Source organism: Oryza sativa, chromosome 4 (genome assembly GCF_034140825.1).
Source record: "Oryza sativa Japonica Group chromosome 4, ASM3414082v1".
Taxonomy (NCBI): domain Eukaryota; kingdom Viridiplantae; phylum Streptophyta; class Magnoliopsida; order Poales; family Poaceae; genus Oryza; species Oryza sativa.
Window position 1 is genome coordinate 15,314,937 of NC_089038.1, and position 16,966 is coordinate 15,331,902.

General features: G+C 46.2%; 1 protein-coding gene across 1 annotated transcript; it reads right to left on the reverse strand.

The window, feature by feature from the left end:
• Positions 1-2,436: 2,436 nt before the first annotated feature.
• On the reverse strand, positions 2,437-3,066 carry LOC107277549 (agamous-like MADS-box protein AGL80). The gene is made up of 2 exons (XM_015779308.1): positions 2,848-3,066; positions 2,437-2,778 (listed from the first exon to the last, which is right to left on the reverse strand). Exons 1-2 carry the CDS (start codon positions 3,064-3,066, stop codon positions 2,437-2,439), a joined length of 561 nt encoding a protein of 186 aa, XP_015634794.1.
• Between the last annotated feature and the right edge of the window lie 13,900 nt (positions 3,067-16,966).

Consider the following 16,966-nt stretch of genomic DNA (forward strand, 5'->3'; position numbering starts at 1 on the left):
AGATTAACACCGCTACGTTCGATGGGTACAGATTTTCTCACTATATTGCAGTAAATTGGTCTGCCTGAACCGTATAAGAAGTATACTAGTATAACACTTCTTTACAGCGAAGATTGCATGAAATCCTCGGCTAGTTCGTAAAATTTTATCTTATATCTGTTCGTGGATTTCAGGAAGCACAGAAGCACATATAAAGTTGGTTTGCAATTTGCACAAGAATTGCATTTGGGAGTTTCCGTGCCGCGATCATTTCCATCAGTTCTTGGACAGAAGGTGACTTTTATACCTAACCAGATCAACTTTGCTTCCATTTGTAGGATGTTGTTCCAAGTGTAATTAAGTCCAAAAATAGCTTGAAGAAACCGTTGGAGAAAATGGAAACTCCCAACGCTGAAGCACAGAAGATTGTTGACCTGCCAAACTTGATAAGCAATAAAAAAATGACAACCATAGACCCAATCCTTTTGCCCAATATACATCGATTCCATTGCAGATCCACCACACTAGGTAATCCGATGAAGTATGAAATGTCGGCAGAGAAAAGATGTGCTCAATGACGATGGCAACCCAAGTCCCGATGTTCATAAATGATATAATGAATTGGCATCCATGGTATGCGTGGATCTGGAAAGATAACTCTCGCACAACATGTTTGTGTCGGATGCAGAAAAAGTCCACTATTTCGAACTTGTTACGTGGGTTCATGTTTCCAAGAATTTTCATATAGATACCATTTTCACTTAGATGATTGAGCAAGCTACAGGGCAATCATGTCTTCGGTTTCCCTCAGTATACGAGACTAACTGCCCTAAAAAGGATATTGAAGAAAGCCATGGATCATAACTTGCTAAATTCTACTTTCCAAATTAAATTAATACAACACTAAATTAAAAATTGACGATAATTATGGCATCATAGTATTAACTTTGAATTCTACAAATATTAATTTTTGGTAAATGAAAATTAAAGGGTCCATGCTATTTTCATTTTGCATGTTTTATTTAACACAAACTTGCAATACAATTTACGATCATCATAATACGATTTTAGCAGCCATATTTTTTTTAGTTATTATAAGAACATCCAGATAATGTCCAGTTAATATTGGTATCGGTACTTAGCTGACACGAAATAAGTTGTGAATCAACATAATGTAAGCATCTCCAACCATTAATGTGTAGGATAGAACACAAGTAACCAAGGCATATTGACTATCCATGGTACATCCGGAAAATAAAAAACTTTGCCTGGTATATGAGATCTATTTTTTAAAGAATAAAAACAGAGAAGACAAAGGAGAATGCTAATTGGAAGGAATCAATATAATATGGCCCGAGCTGCATGGAATTCAAGGATTAAGTGTGTTGGGGGATTATTTCATTCCTAGGTAATATTTTTAGAATTATATAATCTGTATAACATGACACCAAATGTACATGTGCAATGACTAAAATTCCCCAAAACTATATGGCTGCAAAGCACCTCGAAAAAAGTCTAAACCCCCAAATGGGCAAAAGGTGGGGAAAACCCATTTTCATCCTCTCTACACTACCACCTTTTCCTTCCTCAAGCTCCCACCTCGTCCCTACAGGTCTTCGATCAAGGTTGAGCTCTCTCCTTGTCTCCAATGGAGGGAGCACTTGCCATGTTAGCTGAGATAATATTTTGTCCCAACAAACTGTATGTTCTTTCATTAAAAACACAAAAATGTATCGGCAATATGAAGCACTTGCACCACATAAATGCTTTAATCAGGTCCATTATGGGTGGTTGCATTCCAAATATAGCTTACATGTGGTTGGTCACCTAAAACCAGCACGATGCAAAAAAATATAGGAAAAACGTATCTGTCTTGTTAGGACAACAAATATCACGGGAAAAGATTCATCTTCTGGCATAAGATTCTGTGGGAAAATTAAAGTTTTACTAAGTTTCATGCTTCAACTATTTCATATGGAATTGTAGGCTGAATCGACAAAAAATCCTTTTCCTCGCACTTAAGATTTTTCTTGTGTTGAACATAGTTCTTTTTTTAATTTATCCACTTAGATCTTGTTTTTCTAGTAGCTCATTTCCTAGATAGGAATTTCATTGTTTATAAGCATTAAGCTGGTAATAAGAGGCAACAAATACATGAACCAAGACTAGCTTGTAGGGATCTAAAAAAGGGAAAAGCGAAATTATGATTAAAAAGGGAAATGGCATGATGGGATACAAAATAGAAAGGAATGATATATTGGGATGTAAATAAAGGAGTGATTGACACCCTCCAAAATCGATAGTTGACCATGCTTTCTCTGGTAAAATATCATCTCAGAAAAAGTCCGCCTTTGCCATATTTTCCAGGCAGGCAAGTGATAATGAGTCTCGCATTACTTGGGTGGCAAATGAAAATTCCTGATTGGCCTGTGAGAATCCTGCAACACTGTTGAAAGGCTAAGCCATGTCACCATTGGATCCAGCAGTGCCGCTTACGCTGCTACCTTCGAACCGATTGTACCCCATTGAGCCAATGCCCCTTACAACATCCACCAGCCATCCCTTCCTCTGGATTGGTACCTCCATGCTCGACAATGACACGGATGCAGGTATAAGGCCTTCCTCACGGAGCTTCTTGAGGCGGTCGTTGACAATCTTGAGGCGTGCATTTGCCATCCATCCGAGGCTGGTAATTTGCTCGATGGTGAGACCCTCGAGGCTCGAGCGGTGGCCATTGATGGCTTCAATGAGGAGTAGCTTGGTCTCGCTTTCATCAGCTTCGTGTTCCACCCTGTGCAACTACTCTTTGAGCTTGTCGACCTGATCGTTGAGGATGCCCTCTAGGTCTGTCAACTTCTTGTATCTGACCAGATGAGGCATGGCCTTGAAGTGCTCGAGAACTCTGGTCACCTCCCACACCGACGGCCAAACCTTCGTTGCTTGCACCTCAACCTCACCGTACACCATGAAAAATAGTGTTGCGAACTCACTAACCTTCTTCGTCAAGCCCTTGAGACTCTTCATGAATGTCACCCGCTGCTTCACATCAATGACGATCCGCTGAAGCTTCACCTTCTTGCGAGCCATGGCCTTCGCAGTTCACTACTTTCTAGCAAGAATGCACTTGTAGATTGATGAGAGATGGTTAGATTGAAGTGAAATCAAGGAAAGGGGAATATGGTGGATTTATAGTGGGAGATCTGATTGCAACAATCACCATGTTGTGGAAAGAAATTATTTCGCAAATCCAAAAATATCAAATGAATCAATACAAGTTAATGCTTTCCTGACAAAAATGCTCGGTTAATGTGTAGCTGGCGAGCATATCTGTCAACCTTTAATCGTGCCCATCCATAGCCAATAGATATTACTCGCTAGATGATAATGAGTTCACACCAAAGATACATTCATCCCCAATTCATCATATATATTTGAGTTAATCCTCTTTCATATGTGCAATTGGAATTCAATTTACAACTACAGAAACGATTTTTGCTACATTCAAAGAGTTCCAAAGATTGATCCTGTCACGATAGCTGCCATCGGATGGGCCATATCCACCACAGAATGGATTATTTCCCCCATCACTCATAAACTTGTGAACAAGGGAGCCGCCTTCATGCTCGGCTTGCCATCCCAGCTTGCATCTGTTAAAAAGCATACATGATTATCTTGTTAAGAAAGACAACACTAGATTACTCATAAACCATATTTTATCAACTCTACATTTATTGGATTGTTTATCCATCTATTGCAGTTGAGTGAAGAGAACAGTGAAGCTAGCTACGTAATTTGAGGCTCCTATTAAAGCACCTTTGGTCCAAAATCTCCACATATTTATTGCAGGTCATCAATTATATTATTAAAATTTAGTAAAGCCACAATGCTCAGCCAAAAGAACTAGAGAAACAGTACAATATTCTGAGGGAAAAAAGAATTTACATCTTTGATCGTGCAAAATTTAATGTGTCAATTTAGACTATTCTACCACCTCCACAACATCAATTGGAGAAAAACAAGAAAGATTAACACCGCTATGTTCGATGGGTCCATATTTTCTCACTATATTGAAGTAAATTGGTCTCCCTCAACCGTATAAGATGTATACTAGTATAACTCTATTTTATAGCGAAGATTGCATGAAAACCTCGGCTAGTTCGTAAAATTTTATCTTATATCTGTTCATGGACTTTAGGAAGCACAGAAGCACATATAAAGTTGGCTTGCAAATTGCACAAGAATTACATTGTGGAGTTTCCGTGCCACAATCATTTCCTTCAGTTCTTGGACAGAAGATGACTTTTATACCTAACCAGATCAACTTTGCTTCCATTTGTAGGATGTTGTTCCAAGTGCAATTAAGTCCAAAATAGCTTGAAGAAACCATTTGAGAAAATAGAAACTCCCAACGCTGAAGCATAGAAGATTGTTGACTTGCCAAACTTGATAAGCAATAAAAAAAATGACAACCATAAACCCAATGCTTTTGCCCAATATACATCGATTCCATTGCAGATCCACCACGCTAGGTAATCCGATGAAGTATGAAACGTCGGCAGAGAAAATGTGCTCAATGACGATGAAAACGCAAGTTCCGCTGTTCATAAATGATATAATGTATTGGCATCCATGGTATCCGTGGATCTAGAAAGATAACTCTCGCACAACATGTTTGTGTCGGATGCAGGAAAAGTCTGATATTTCGAATTTGTTACGTGGGTTCATGTTTCCAAGAATTTTCATATAGATACCATTTTCACTTAGATGATTGAGCAAGCTACAGGGCAATCATGTCGTCGGTTGTCCTCAGTATACGAGACTAACTGCCCTAAAAAGGAGATTGAAGAAAGCCCTGGATCATAACTTGCTAAATTCTACTTTCCAAATTAAATTAATACAACACTAAATTAAAAATTGACGATAATTACAGCATCATAGTATTAACTTTGAATTCTATAAATATTAATTTTTGGTAAATGACAATTAAAGGGCCATGCTATTTTCATTTTGCATGTTTTAATTAACACAAACTTGTAATACAATTTACAATCATCATAATACGATTTTAGCAGCCATACTTTTTTTAGTTATTATAAGAACATCCAGATAATGTCCAGTTAGTATTGGTATCGGTGCTTAGCTGACACGAAATAAGTTGTGTATCAACATAATGTAAGCATCTCCAACCATTAATTTGTAGGAGAGAACACAAGTAACCAAGGCTACAAGAGGGGGATGGACGATTAAGTCAGTGGAAGTTAAATAATCGAATCTTGATAGATCTGGCGGTCTATCTGACCTGCTAAGGTCGGTCCAACTGAGGCATGGCTGGTCTCTTAATGTCAAATGTCAATTTCTCTTATTCCAACTATTGGATCAAGTTGAAAACTTAATAGAATAAACTAGACAAACCAAGAAACAACTCCACCGGAGGGATATGCAAACTAAAAAAGGGTTTAAGAGAAAACACCCTCAAAAGTCAATTGTCTCGGAATTTCAGCAAATCTGAACTAAACATAAAACTTAAGCAAATTCGAATCTAGCACGAACCAACGAATGAAACTTTCTAGATCTGATCTATGAAGTATTAGGAAGGTTTTCGATGGACTAAATTGAACAAAATCGTAGCAAAACGAACAATCACAAGTTAATGCCAAAATCAAACATAAACGCAAAACTTACAAAACTAGAATAGATCATTGATGCCTTGATGATTAAATATGACCTTTATTGCTCAAGTATTGTTTATAAGATGCAGCCACAGCACCCCTCGCAAGTTTTCACGAAACCCTATCTAATCTCTCAAACTTGGCTTACCCTCAAGGCATAGCCTTCCTCTCTATTTATACCGAATACCTCCTACTCAAAGTAGAAATACAACTCCTATTCCCAATAGGACTCTATTGCTGAATTTCCAAATCAAACTACAATTTCCAAATTGTAAATATCTCTTCCATATACATCAGCCGCAGATAATCCTCCATGCATATGCTGCATGATACAGTACCATCGCATATGCTGCATGATAATCTTCCATATACATCGAGCACTGTAGAAACCATATAATCCTCAACAGTTTTCCTTCTGATTTCCTTCGCGAACACCGACGCTGAATGTACAAACACCTCGTGAAGCCCGTTGCAAAGATCTCTCCCACACGGCGTCCATCCACTGTGTACCATCTCATATCCAACTTCGTCACCCATTATCATTGACCATTTGCACCTCAACTGCTCCCTGGTCTAGTCCCGATCCCACCGTTGACCGAAGTTGACCTCCAAAAATCCTAACTCTAGTCGCTTTCTCACATGGTATCTCGACCGCACTGGACCTCTGCTCCTCCCTGAGCATAGTCTCGATCCTCACCATTGACCAAGACTGACCACAAGTCACCTACACACTATCAAACAACACGAATTGACTCGCATTAGCTAACTTGCGCTTCTTGCTTTCCATCTTCCGGTGCTTGTCCTCCAAGCGGATCGCCTTGTCGACTAGCTTTTGGAAGTCTTCGTAGTCACCAAAGATGAGCTGGACTGACAACTCATCATTCAACCCTTCAAGAAATTTCTCCTTCTTCTCATCATCGCTGCGAACGTCCTCGAGAGCATAGCAGGCCAACCTATTGAACTCGTGCAAAAATTCAATGACGGTCTTGCCATCTTGCTTGAGTTCACAGAATTCTTTCTTCTTCAGGGCTACAACTCTAGCAGGTACGTGAGCTCTGTGAAAAGCAATAGAGAAATGAGCCCAAGTAATAACTTGTCCAGCTGGTTGGGTGGCCTGGAAGTGGTCCCACCACTCGGAAGCAGGGCCATGCAGTTGGTGAGTGGCGAAAGCGACTTTCTCCTCATCAGTACACTAGATGAGGTCCAACTTCTTGTTAACCACGTGCAGCCAGTCATTTGCGTCGACGGGGTTGGTTGTGCTTGAAATAGTGGGAGGTCGGACTCGGAGAAATTCCGACAGCTTTGATTGCGGTGGAGCGTGTATGGGAGCTTGAGTAGCGGGTGCTTGTGGGTTTTGCATTTGGTGGAGCAAAGCTGCGATGAGTTGGTTTTGATTGGAGAGCACTTGTGCTAAGTTGGGGTGATCATGGATTGGTGGAGGTGGCGGTGGTGGTGGCGGTGGTGGTGTGTGGCCCTGGTCCTGATTCTAGTTCTGATTCTGATTCTGATTCTTAGCTAAGTTCCCAGCACGAACATTGTTAGCAGCAGTACTCCTTGTGTTTACCATCTGTAGTAACCAAGATGAGAGGGAAAGAAAGAAAGGAGAGATTAGGACAAGAACACGAGCTATTAAACCAACTTATTTAAATTTTACTGATGTGATGTTGGTTACATAGAGTTCAAGTTGCTTAAGCACCACAAAGGTATAGCTATGTCACAACGGGCCGATATAGTCCATACCAAAAAGCACAAAAGGAAACAAACTCAAGCAGAAGATAAACGATAAAAACAGACGCGCACTAAGACTACGCGTCTACCCGTCCTTGGTTGCGTTGTGTCACGCCCAGAAATTCCCGAATAGAATTCCAAGCAGAATGTGCATTAAAATCCCCGTCCAGGACCGGCCGGGGTACACAAACGACAATGTTGACATTCAGATCCACGTCTTACAAACATCATAAAAGTCTTACATAAATGCAGCGGAAAAACGAAAGACAACAGGAGCTAAGCCTTGACTAGCACTGCAGCGGGAACACCACTCCACAGGCATCCTCGACGACACGGACGAAGCCTACTCCTCGGAGAAACCTTCATCTGACACATACTCGTGCTCTGGGGTTGGGAAAAAAAAGAGCAAGACTGAGTACTACCCACTGTACTCAGCAAGTCATACCGGAATAGAGGCATGATGCAGGGAATTATCAAAGAAGAGCTAAAGTGGTTCGTTTGCATAAAGCGAGCATTAAAAAAAACAGAAATTGAAAGATTTAAACAGTTGTAATAATTAATTAATATTAACTATCCACTGTCCAACGCTATCCCACGTTGCAACAGGCCCAACCATCCACCTAAACTATCCAAAATCAAAAGATTACACTAGGGTGAGACTAATCACGGTGAATCTGGTTGACCGCCCATAACCGCGGGCACGGCTATTCGAATAGTTTTACTCTGATCAGAGGTGTACAACTGTACCCACAAGACACAGCCCCACGACACGTTACCGTGCGCCAACATGTCACCACGACATACCGGAAAGAGGCCGTGACAGGACCCTTCGCATAACCCCCTCTACCCAAGCACACCACACCTCAGGTTTCACCCCCACTCCTCGCAAGGCAGCGGGCAGTCCCCTCTCGTGCCTAGGTGAATCCGGAAGCGACAGAGGCCGTCGCAGGGCCCGCCCTGCTCCATCACGCCCACCCTTGCCTGGATGCGTCGACTAGAGGAAAGCTACAGTACAAGCCCAGCCGTTGCCCACGCTGGCTTGTGGTAAGTACGATAAGTTCGTCCAGGGCATCCCGCGAACCGGTCCTTAACTGCCATGGGTGCGACCGGCAAAACCATGCACCCACAGCCCACCATGTGATTTATTTTAATTAACCAACACCAAAGCGGTGGCACTAATCCAACAATACCATTAGAACCAACAGTCTAAACATTAATAAGATTTTCCCCATTGTGCACTACTTGAACTAAGCATGGCTAAGCAATCCCTAGTCCAATCTCTAGTCATGTTATAACCCCAAGCTGACAAAGAAACATGGTACATCAATAGCATGGCTATGACAATAGGTAAACACCCCATAGAAACATTATAAAACAATGCAATATTTGAAAGAAAACAATAGAGCATTTGCAATATAGGATCAACATGTTCAAGTGACAAGCATGACTTGCCTTGCTCTGCTGCTGGAGGAACCTCGGCGACTATTTTGAAGTACACCGGAGCGTCGGAGGAACCGGAATCTAGCGACATACAAGGCAAACATTGCAAACAGGCTATAAGACTACTGAAACATGGAACAAAACCATTTTTAATGGATTCTACACATTTTTCTTGATTTACTGAGACTTGAATGGGCTTAAACGGAGCTCGGATGAATTAGTTATGAATTTTAGAAGATTCACTGTGTTTATTACTATAAAAGAAAAACCTTAAATCATTTATTGCGCAATAAATCCCAGGGCTGACGTCAGCACGGAGGGGGGGGCGGTGCCGACATGCGGGGCCCACCGGTCAGCGGCTCGGGAGAGGGAGGAAGGGGCGCCGGCACGCGGGGCCCACCGGTCAGCGGCTCGAGGGGGAAGGAAGGGGCGGCGGCGACTCGGCTCGGCTTGGCTCAAGGCCGGTCGAGCGGCCGCGGCGACGGCGACGGCACGCGCACACGTGAACGCGTTGCCGGCGACGGCAACCGGCGGCGGAGGCGACGGCGCAAAGGCGACGCGAAGGCGGCTGCGCTAAGCGACGGCTAGGAAGGAGAGGGAGGGGAATAGATGGGAGGGGATGCCTCACCGAGGGTGGCCGGCGCGGAGGAAGACGATGGCGAACGGTGACGACAAGCCACAGGAGGACGACGGCAACCTGCGGACGGGCTTCGGGGTGCCCTAAGGAAGGAAGAGAGAGATTAGAGAGAGGGAGATGAACCACGGCGACCGGCATTCAAGGCCGAAAAGCGGCGGTAGCGGTTGAACTCACCGGAGCGCGAGGGGATGCGAATTCCGGCGACGAAACTCGATGGGGAAGGGGCGGCCGGGGTGGAGCTTAGCCTCGCGAACCCGACGGCGGCGACGGCGCGGTGCGGCGGCGACCCTAGCGGTGGCTAGCGGCGGCCGGAGCAGCGGAAACGGCGGCGGCGGGTGGTTGCACGGCGCGGGAGCGATGGGGAGCTCGGGAGAGTTCGGCGAAATGGGGAAAAAGCGAGAGGGGGCGACGGGGAAGCCTAAATAGGGGAGGAGAGCCCCGGACGTGGCCGGTAGGTGCGAGATTTCGCCGGCCAACGTGGGGAGTGGGGGAGGAGAGAGAGGCGGGATTCGAAAATCGAATCCCGGCCATCTCGGGCGCGGGCGCGGGTGGGAGAGAGAGGAGAGTGGGCGCGGGAGATACGGCGCACGCGCGGACGTGGCTGACGTGGCCCGGAGAAGGCGGAGGCGTGGGCGCGGCGCCGGCTGGAGGAAGGGGACGGGTCCGACATGTGGGGCCCACCTGTCGGCGTCCCGGGGAGAGAGGGAGGGGCGGCTTGGCTGGGCCTCGGCCTGCGGCCGGCCCAGCAGGGAGGAGGGAGAGAAAAGGAGAGAATGGGCCAGCGGCCCATTCGAAAACAGGAGAAAATGATTTTCCTGGAATTAAAATATTGCTTGCTCAATTTTAATTGGTTAAAATTATTTCTAGGGCTCTGAAAATTCCACTAAAAATCCTGTTAGTGGATTTCGACATGTAGAACTCAAGAAAAATTCCACATGCCACTTCCGATTATTATTTGTATTGATTTAAAAGGGTTTACTCTTGCTTTGCACCGGTATTTTCTTAGGGTCTCTTATAAATTAAATTTTAGGCTTGGGAGGAGAACTTCAGGGTGTGACACGTTGTCGTCCACTGTCGGCTCTGACTCATCATCACCGTCATAGGAGTTGTCGTTGGAGTCATCTTCGTTGGCAAGAGCCATAGTTGATCCCCTTCGCTCCAAGTAGTTCTTGACAATCACTGTAACGACCCGCCTTTCCCTAGGCCGGGCCCTCTTACATCTGATAGCTTTCATAGGTCATAGACTGCCCTCACAGACCAACACAAGTCTTTTCTGTACACTTTGTCCTCACTCGTGTGCACCCGGGACCAACACAAGTCTTTTCTGTACACTTTGTCCTCACTCATGTGCACCCGGGAAGAATTTCCCGGTCGGTCACCCATCCCAAATTGCTACAGGCCAAGCATGCTTAACCCTAGAGTTCTTTAGAGATCGGCTTCCAGAAAAGAAGTTGCAACTTGTTGATATGAGTATTCTATTAATCCTATTAAGCCCTAGGCTGGGATGTCACAATCACCCTGGCTGACGCTTGAGCATCGTGCACCATCGGAGGAAGGCCATGTCGCGACCGAGAAAATTGCATTTTCCCGAACGCTAGTGTATTAATCCCCGTCCCAGGAAAAGCCGGGGTACACCATACAAACATGATATAAAAGACACATCTTTATTATATCGATAATATTTACATTATTACAAAGGCACTTAAGGCCTGACAATCAAAAATAAACAGCAGCGGACTAGCGGGCCTACGGCTCCATCTTCACAGGCGCTCAACTGGGGTATAAGCCAGGACTCCACCTAAGACTTCTTCTCCAAAGCTTATCTTACTGAAGGGGGGGAAAGATTGAGCAAGAATGAGTACAAACACAGTACTCAGCAAGTCACACCGGCAGATGCATGATTAATGCAAGGGGGTACAAGGGGATAATAACATAGAGGTTAAGTTTTGCAGTAAACAGCATTTAAAAGTCACTTAGTTGCCCAAAGCCATTTTATAAAGACGATCCTAGAGCTACACAGTATTATTAATCAAGGCCGTGAACCCTCACGAACCTGCCTTAACCCAAGGCCTACGATGATTCAGACCGAACTGGCAACCCGACCCTGGGTCCCAGCTCGTCCCAAGCCAACCCAGGCCAACCATTCCACATTTTAGTTGTTGAGCAAATTTTAAGAATTATAACACTGACTTGGGTACATTGCTCGGCTTGCCCATAACCGAGGGCGCGGCTATTCGAATAGATTATACTCTGATCAGAGGTGTACATCTTTACCCACAAGACACATCTTCCTCACGTGTAACCACGTGCCACATACCACCACGGTATACGGACGGAAGACGTGACATAGTTCCCAACCCATCCTAGCCTTAGACAAGAGTACCGACCCAATCCCACCTACGGCCGGGATACCCGGGACAGGCAGGCAGAACTGAGCCCCTAGCAGCAGGGCACCAACCCTCTGCCATATGACATCTCGACTACCGGGCCGCAGCTCGTGTAGCCTTCATTTGCCCTGGAGAATGTCCATCGACACCCGACTTCATCCATCTCCAATCCGTGTACTTTTGTTTATGACTAGACTGAGCCACAAACTAAGCCTTACCCATTAGACATGTGGAAGTACGGTAGTGCTTTGCAACAGAGGCCCGAGCTTAATCCTTATAGTGGCCGGGGTGCTACTTCCCACAACTGGCATGCACCCAAACCCCACCGAAAACAGGTTTTAGGGGTTTTGAAAGAGGAAGAGAGGTGTATGTCCAATTCCACCATAATCCAACAATTCCATAGTGTCCAAATGATATGAGAATTCCCAAAGTCTAAAGTTATAAAAACCACCTAGTGCTGCCTAATTAACCAGCGAAGCATCTACCTAAGTTCATACTAGTGGAACCATGAGTAGAGTGTCCACTAGTTGAGGTTTTGTTTAATCTAGGGTGAACAAGGTAATAATAATAACAATAACAATAATAATATGGTCATAACAAAGGTAAATAGGCATGGCTAAATAAAACAGTGATAACGCGGGAATTTAAATAAAGCGGTAATGCAATAATTTAAATCAAAATAATTTTATAAACTGGGATTCAATATGCTCAAGGATGATGTGACTTGCCTTGCTCAGAGAGAACGGCCTTCCGAACCTTCGGCGACGGCCGCGAACCACGCTTCGGGAACCTCCGGAACGACAGAAGCTACGCGAAGCACACAAGCAAAGCTACAAGCCTATAAAGAAGCAATAATAATACATAAAAAGAAAGCACAGGGTTCTTTAGGTTATAACAAACATTAGGAGACTTGAACGGGTCGATTCAGAGTTCGTATGACCGAGATATGATCATCCGAGGTTTAATGCTGTTATATGGAAATTTGCGGATTATTATAATTAAGCTTTGCAATTATAAAACAGGTGTAAGCGCTAGCCTGGAAAAGACAGGAAGGCTGCGCCGTTGACATGCGGACCCCACATGTCAACAAAAAGGACCGCGGTAGACCGAGTACACAGAGACGGTCCACGGGTCGATGGAAGCGGATCCCGTGTGTCAACCGAGGCGAGTGGCCGACAAACGGACTCCACTAGGCACCACACGGTCACCACCCGCACAAGTGAACGACTACCGACACCGATACACGGGTACCGGGGTCGACGACCGCACAACGAGTACGGGTGACACCGAAAGGACGAGGACGGGGCAGCGAGGGAGAGGGATCCTTACCACCACGCGACGAGGCGCGGGAACGACAACGACGAACGGGCGCGGCGGAGACAGACGGGCACAACGGAGACGAACGGCGAGGGGACGACTTCGGCGGCGATCCTTGGACGAAGGCGAGACGCGGCCGGCACGAGGCTTGACGACGCGGAGCCGAGGACGAAGACGAGGACGGGGCTGCGGCGGCTCGCTTGACGAACGCGGACGACGGACGAGAACGGCTCGACGGAGGGACGAACGCCACGACGACCGGGAACGACGGGAGGACGACGACGACGACGACCGGGGCCGGCGAGGAGGCGACGAGGGCAGCCGGCAGCGGCGGCACGGGGACGAGGATGACGTGGAACACGCCGCTACGATGACGACGACGGAGGCGGCGCCGCGAGACGACGAGCCGGGCGACCGATGGGACGTCGACGACGAGAACGATCGGAGACGACGATGATGGACCGCGGAGGGGTTTGGATGGAGGGGAAACGATGCCGAGGACGGCCTTGCCGCTGCGATGCCGGAGGTGGTAGTGGTGCAGCAAGCCGACGAGCCGAGGAGGAGGAAGGGGCGGCCGAAAGGACGCCGGCGACGAAGAGGATGGAGAGGCCGGCGCGGCGACGGCGTTCCGGCGAAACCGAGGAGCAGCCGGGGTGGAGGACGACGCTGCGACGTCAACGGAGGAGACGGCGACGTCGGTCGGCGTACCGGCGACGAACAGCAGCCGGCCGGAGACGGAGAAGTGGTGGCGACGCCACTGGACGCCGGCGAGGACGCGTCTCCGGTGCTTTCCCCGCGAAACGGAGGGCTGACCGAGGGAGAGGAGGTGGCTGCGAGGCCGAGGGAGAAGACGGCGCGACCGGACGGCGCACGGGCGAGGCGGGAGAGGCGACTGGAGGCGGCCGGCGCGGAGGAAAGAGAAGGGCGACGACGGGAAGGCAGCTCCGGGGGTCTCCGCGGGAAACGGAGGGCAGGCCGGGGTGGAGGAGGTAGCGGCGACGCTGGAGGAGGCGACGGCGCGGCCGGCCGGCGCACGGTCGAGGCGGCCCAGGCGGCTGGAGGCGGCCGGCAGCGTGGGAGAGAGAGGAGGGCGGCGGGGAGAGAGCTAGGGACCACGGGGAGGCTCGGGGTGGGGCTAAAACGAGAGAACGGGGGATGAGGATCCCATTTTATAGGATGGGGGAGAGAGCCGGCCACGGGAGGAGGTCGGAACGGCGGCGGTAAAGGCGGCCGGCGGCCATGGGAGGCAGCCGAGGAAGACGCGGGCGTTCCCGGCGATTGGGGGCGGCATTCAAGGGGGAAATTGGGGGGAATTGAAGAGGAATCAATGGGGGTTAATTTCCCCTATTTAATTTTGGAATCCCATGAGCGAATCACACGGATTTGAGGGAGGAAAGGAGTAGGGTTTTCACGGGAGAGAGAGAGGGCCGGGCGGCGGCTGGAGGAAGAAGGCGACGGCGGCCTGGCGCGTGGGCCCCACGCGGGCGCGCGCTCAGCGCGCGTGCAACGCACGTGCACGGGAGGGAGGGGCGGCTCGGGCAGGGGGGGCTCGGCTGGGCCGGGACACGGCCCAGGTGGGAGAGGAGGGGGAGGCGGCCTGGGCCGGGCAGGCCGGGAGAGGAGGGGGGGGAAACGGCCCGGGAGAGAGAGGGAGGAGGGAGTGGGCCGGGAGGGGAAGAGGGGCCCAAGAGAAGGAGGGAGAGAAGGAGAGGGAGAGAAAGAGAGGGAGGAAAGGGAGACTTCGGCCGCGGGCCGAGGGGAGAGAGGGGGGACTTTGGGCCAGACTTGGCCCAAAGGAAAAGGAGGATTATTTTTAGGTTTTTCTTTTTATTAAACTTTGATAATTGTTTTTGTTGCTTAATAATTATTTCCGGTGCTCTGAAAATTCAAGTAAAATTTGAGGGCTCCTTTTAGACCAAGGAGAATTTAACAAAAATTCTCCGGGCCACATTTGAATTTTTCTTGCACGTATTTTAGTGTTTGCCAATTTCTTTTCGAATTTTAATTAATTCTATTATTCCTTTTAGCGAATGATTTTTATTTCGGGATGATGCTGGTCAAGGACCAAGTATAGGCGTATCTCGATCACCTATAGGCAATGATAGGCATACGGAAACAACTATTTATACCCATGGGTAGATATATCCATATAGGACCTGACACAAGTTTCCTAAAGTTAAAAGGATAGATATAAGTCCCAATCGGACACTAGACAAAACTTCCAAAATTACTAAATGATGCCTAATTAATGGATATAATTAAATTGCCATGCTATGGTATTCATGGTTCAGAACTTGGACTCTTATGGATAATATTTCCATCGGCTGATTAATTAACCGAATCCGCTAAAGAATATTACCAAATTTTGACGTTAACAGCGTCTTGTCGAACCGCCAAAACAACATGTACTAAATCTATTATTTTAGAATGAGGATATATATTTTTTTGCTATTTTTGTTAAATACTATTATTTGTAAAAAGAATATTCTCTGTATTACACGTCCCGATTGTTGTTTTTTCGAAAAGAAAATGTTAGGCTATCACGTGGTAGTAAAATCAAATTTGCACCGTTCATATATTCTAAATAGATAATATATATTTATACTATCAACCTGACACCTCAACTACCGGATTAATTTCTTTCTATTAGTATAATTTATAAGTTAATAGTTGAGCTAACTTTAAACACCATGATTCTCGTTTTCACGACGATCCAAAACCAAAGAGCGATAGTAAAATACTACTTCCGTCCAAAAAAAAAATAAATTTCTAGAATTTAAAACCACGCTCCATTTAAATTATCTCCATCTCACTTTCGTTATTGGAAATATAAGCCCATTAGATTTAATCATGATATTAAAAATATAAATTAGCATAATCGCATCATATAATCTATAAATGTAAAATAGACATAAAACATGAACATATCTAATATGTAAAATATTGTCAATGTGTACCAAGGATTTTGAAAGTTCAACTGCACAGCATGAAAAACTCGCGGTACCATGTGTTGATGACGGTGCGTAACACTTGAACGAACGAAGAGGAAGATGATCGAGCCATGGCGGACGAACAACAAGCAGTCACGTGAAGAGCTTCGCAAAAATCTTATTGTTACCTTCACCCTGTGTAGGATGTTAAAGACGAAGGTTTCGGAGACATACTCTCCTGATATCGGTTCATGTTAACAAACAGGACGGAGTAGACTAGGAGCAGCGACGTAGTATATAGAGAGATAGAAAACCCTAGATTGCTTTCGCATATGTTGCAAGGAGGCGACAACTTGGTTTTATAGAGATAACATGACGCGTGATCAGAATGCCTGCACGATCTCCACACCACGTAACCGAACCGGATAAGTCACGCATAACTTATTCGGACTCCACGCCACTTCATGCACCAGATTATTTGATGTATTTCCAAAATCTATGTTTACAAAACAAACACCGAATTTTACAACAAAACAAAACTGTCGTACGTAACTTATTCGGACTCTACGCCGTTCCACGTACCAACGATGTGTTTCTATGCGCTAGGTTTAGAAAAACAAATACCGAATTTTGCAGCAAAACAAAACTAAAAAAGTCACGTCTGCATAAAGATGAGGAACCAATTTTGATAGACCATTCACGAGTATATCGCGTACATATGCTACCTGGCCAGCCTGACCAGAACAAGCCTTATCTAGTTCTCAACTACACATGCCTCAATTGAATAGGAGAGCATTCTCCTTTTAAGGAGGTCTCTCTTCTAGAATCGGTAAGGTGATACTCCTATACATACCTCCTATGATGTGGGTTTTTTTTATT